A 2,500-nucleotide genomic window follows, 5' to 3' on the forward strand; every position below is an offset into this window, starting at 1 on the left:
AAACTCTTTTGTCAAACAAATGTTTGTAATAATACTGTATATTTTCTGCAACCCTAATTTAATTGGGGAAGATTGATTTGAGATGTATTTTTGGTAACAGGCTATAATAAAAACTGTCCCACTGTTTTTAGAAATGTATACTGACCAAATGAAAATATGACTTCTCGGTTTTAAATGCTCACCTTTTTTGGAGGAGTTCATCTTTGGAGTCAGCAGTTCGTCTTTGTTACGCCGCATCACGCTGCTGACGCTTTCTGGACAAACATCACTGTGGCTCCTGTGGCTGACTTTGTAGAAAAGTGGACTTCCTTGTGGCGTGTCGGACACGGTGGACAAGGACCTGGGTTTGGGTTTGTGTTTCCCTGCCGGTTTAACAACGTCCACCTTGTGGTGTGACTCTACGTCCTGACCATCCCAGTCATCGAGTCGTGGTTCCGGGTGCCGCTTGTCCTGAGAGATACATTGGGTTTGAATGTCGTGACTATAATTCAAACCAGGTCTTGATTCCACAATAATTGGGGAATTTTTTAGCGTGTCCTCTGGTTCAGAGCTGGGGGGGATATTTTTGTGAAGGGAGCCAACGGTTTCCGTAGTTGGCTCACAACAGCGTCTACATTGGCCTGACGCGGGTGTTTTACAGTGGTTACAAAACTGTCCAAATACATTGTTTTGGTCTTCAAACGCCGCCTCTGATCTTAAGTCCAAGTCTTCGCAGAGGCCGACCTCCTCCAGCGCTGCAAGGAGGTCAACACTCCCCTTCTCAAAAGCAACGGGATGACTGAGCGCTGCCAGGTAAGAGTCCCTGAACCTGCACTTAGCCTCTTGCTCCGAGGTATTAGTCCCCAGATTTCTTTGGCTGCATGGAGCGCAATGCTCCTCTACGTACTGAAGGGTGCGTCCACCAAAAAGGCTACTGCCCACAAGTTCTGATGGACGTGGTCTCACAGGTTTGACCAAGACTGAATTTGGCAGATGCGATTGCTTGCCATGGTTTACCATGAACTGCTTTTCTTTAGCAACATCCACCAAGTCAACATAATCACCTTCACTCTCTGGATAGTTGCGGCTGTCCCAGGTGTTGGGCGACACCCAACCTACAGGTTTCACTAAGGGTTTGGGAAAGGACTTGGGCATGTGTTTCTGTTGTGATCTGAAAAGTTTCGAAGAAGGGTCCACAGGTCTTAAAGATGCTGACATCCTGTCCTTTAACGGAATAATCCTTGCCTCCAACGGCAGAGTGGAGGCGCTGTAAGTGCAAGGAACTGATACCGGCTTTGGCTCAGCCGGAGCCTCCTGATGTGCGGTCAGAACCTTTGGCTTGTCCAAAAACTCCGGGACGGCTACCTCTGCCCACGGCAGCTTGATTACTCCCTGGTCAGTGCAAAGTAGGCAGCGGGACAGAGGAGTCCCGTGGCGTCCTTCATTGATCTCCCGCAGCCAGTCTTCGGTGAAGATGCACGGGTAGGACGTCTCGGGGATCGGGGTCTGCTCCACTTCTCGACGTCCTTCTTCCAGAAGACTTTTCAGGACAATGCGGGCTGCTTGATCGCCAAAGGGTTCGACTTGGAAATAAAAGTCTCCGGGGCGCAGTAGCAGAGGGTTCACAGGTGCTAGCTGGACCACGGTTTTGTCGTGGAGACAGAGAGGCCAGCCCTCGCAGCGGAAAACCACATCCGAGTAGCCAGCCTGGAAAGGTAAAAGCGCAGTGTTATGCCGACTTGTGTCGCACAATGACTATCCTGACAGATAGTCAACAAAACTTACACATGCCGCCTGCTGGACACTCTCCAGCAAGTGTTTGGAGGGGATGAGGAAGTCGAGCAGGCACTGCAGGGCATCGCCATGGTAACGCTCCTCGATGGTGCGGAAGAGCTGGCTGAGGACGATGGGCGCCGTGGCCTCAAAGGGTGGGTAAAGTGCCGAGAGGGCGCTCTGGATGGACGAATCCAGAGATTCTGGGTTCTGGACAACAAAAACAAATTCAGATCAGTGAGCGACAGCACAGAATTGATGGGATTCGCATGGCACCAATACTGGCTAGATCTCCCGGAGGAGAGGAATGTGGTCTGCAATGCATCCATCCATCCGAGGTCGGGTCGCGGGGGTTAGCAGCCTAAGCAGAGAAGCCCAGACTTCCCTCTCCCCAGCCGCAACCTCCAGCTCCTCCCGGGGGATCCCGAGGCATCCCAGGCCAGCCGGGAGACATAGTCTTCCCAACGTGTCCTGGGTCTTGCCCGTGGCCTCCTACCGGTCGGAAGTGCTCGAAACACCTCCCTAGGGAGGCATTCTGACCAGATGCCTGAACCACCTCATCTGGCTTCAGTTTGAGTTCCTCCCGGATGGCAGAGCTTCTCACCCTATCTCTAAGGGAGAGACCCAAACTCATTTGGGCCGCTTGTGCCCGTGATCTTGTTCTTTCAGTCATAACCTAAAGCTCATGACCATAGGTGAGGATGGGAACGTAGATCGACCGGTAAATTGAGAGCTTTGCCTTCCGGCT

At 51.8% G+C, this 2,500-nt stretch overlaps 1 protein-coding gene across 1 annotated transcript in view; it reads right to left on the bottom strand.

Moving 5' to 3' along the window:
* The window catches only part of LOC133535514 (uncharacterized protein KIAA1755-like), a 129,610-nt gene that overhangs the window by 88,652 nt on the left and 38,458 nt on the right, over positions 1-2,500 (bottom strand). The window contains exons 2-3 of the mRNA XM_061875409.1: positions 1,765-1,962; positions 183-1,686 (exon numbers count right to left, since the gene is read on the bottom strand). Coding sequence (XP_061731393.1) covers positions 183-1,686; positions 1,765-1,962 — 1,702 coding nt within the window. The remainder of the gene's footprint in view (positions 1-182; positions 1,687-1,764; positions 1,963-2,500) is intronic.

This window comes from Nerophis ophidion, linkage group LG16 (assembly GCF_033978795.1).
Source record: "Nerophis ophidion isolate RoL-2023_Sa linkage group LG16, RoL_Noph_v1.0, whole genome shotgun sequence".
Lineage (NCBI taxonomy): Eukaryota > Metazoa > Chordata > Actinopteri > Syngnathiformes > Syngnathidae > Nerophis > Nerophis ophidion.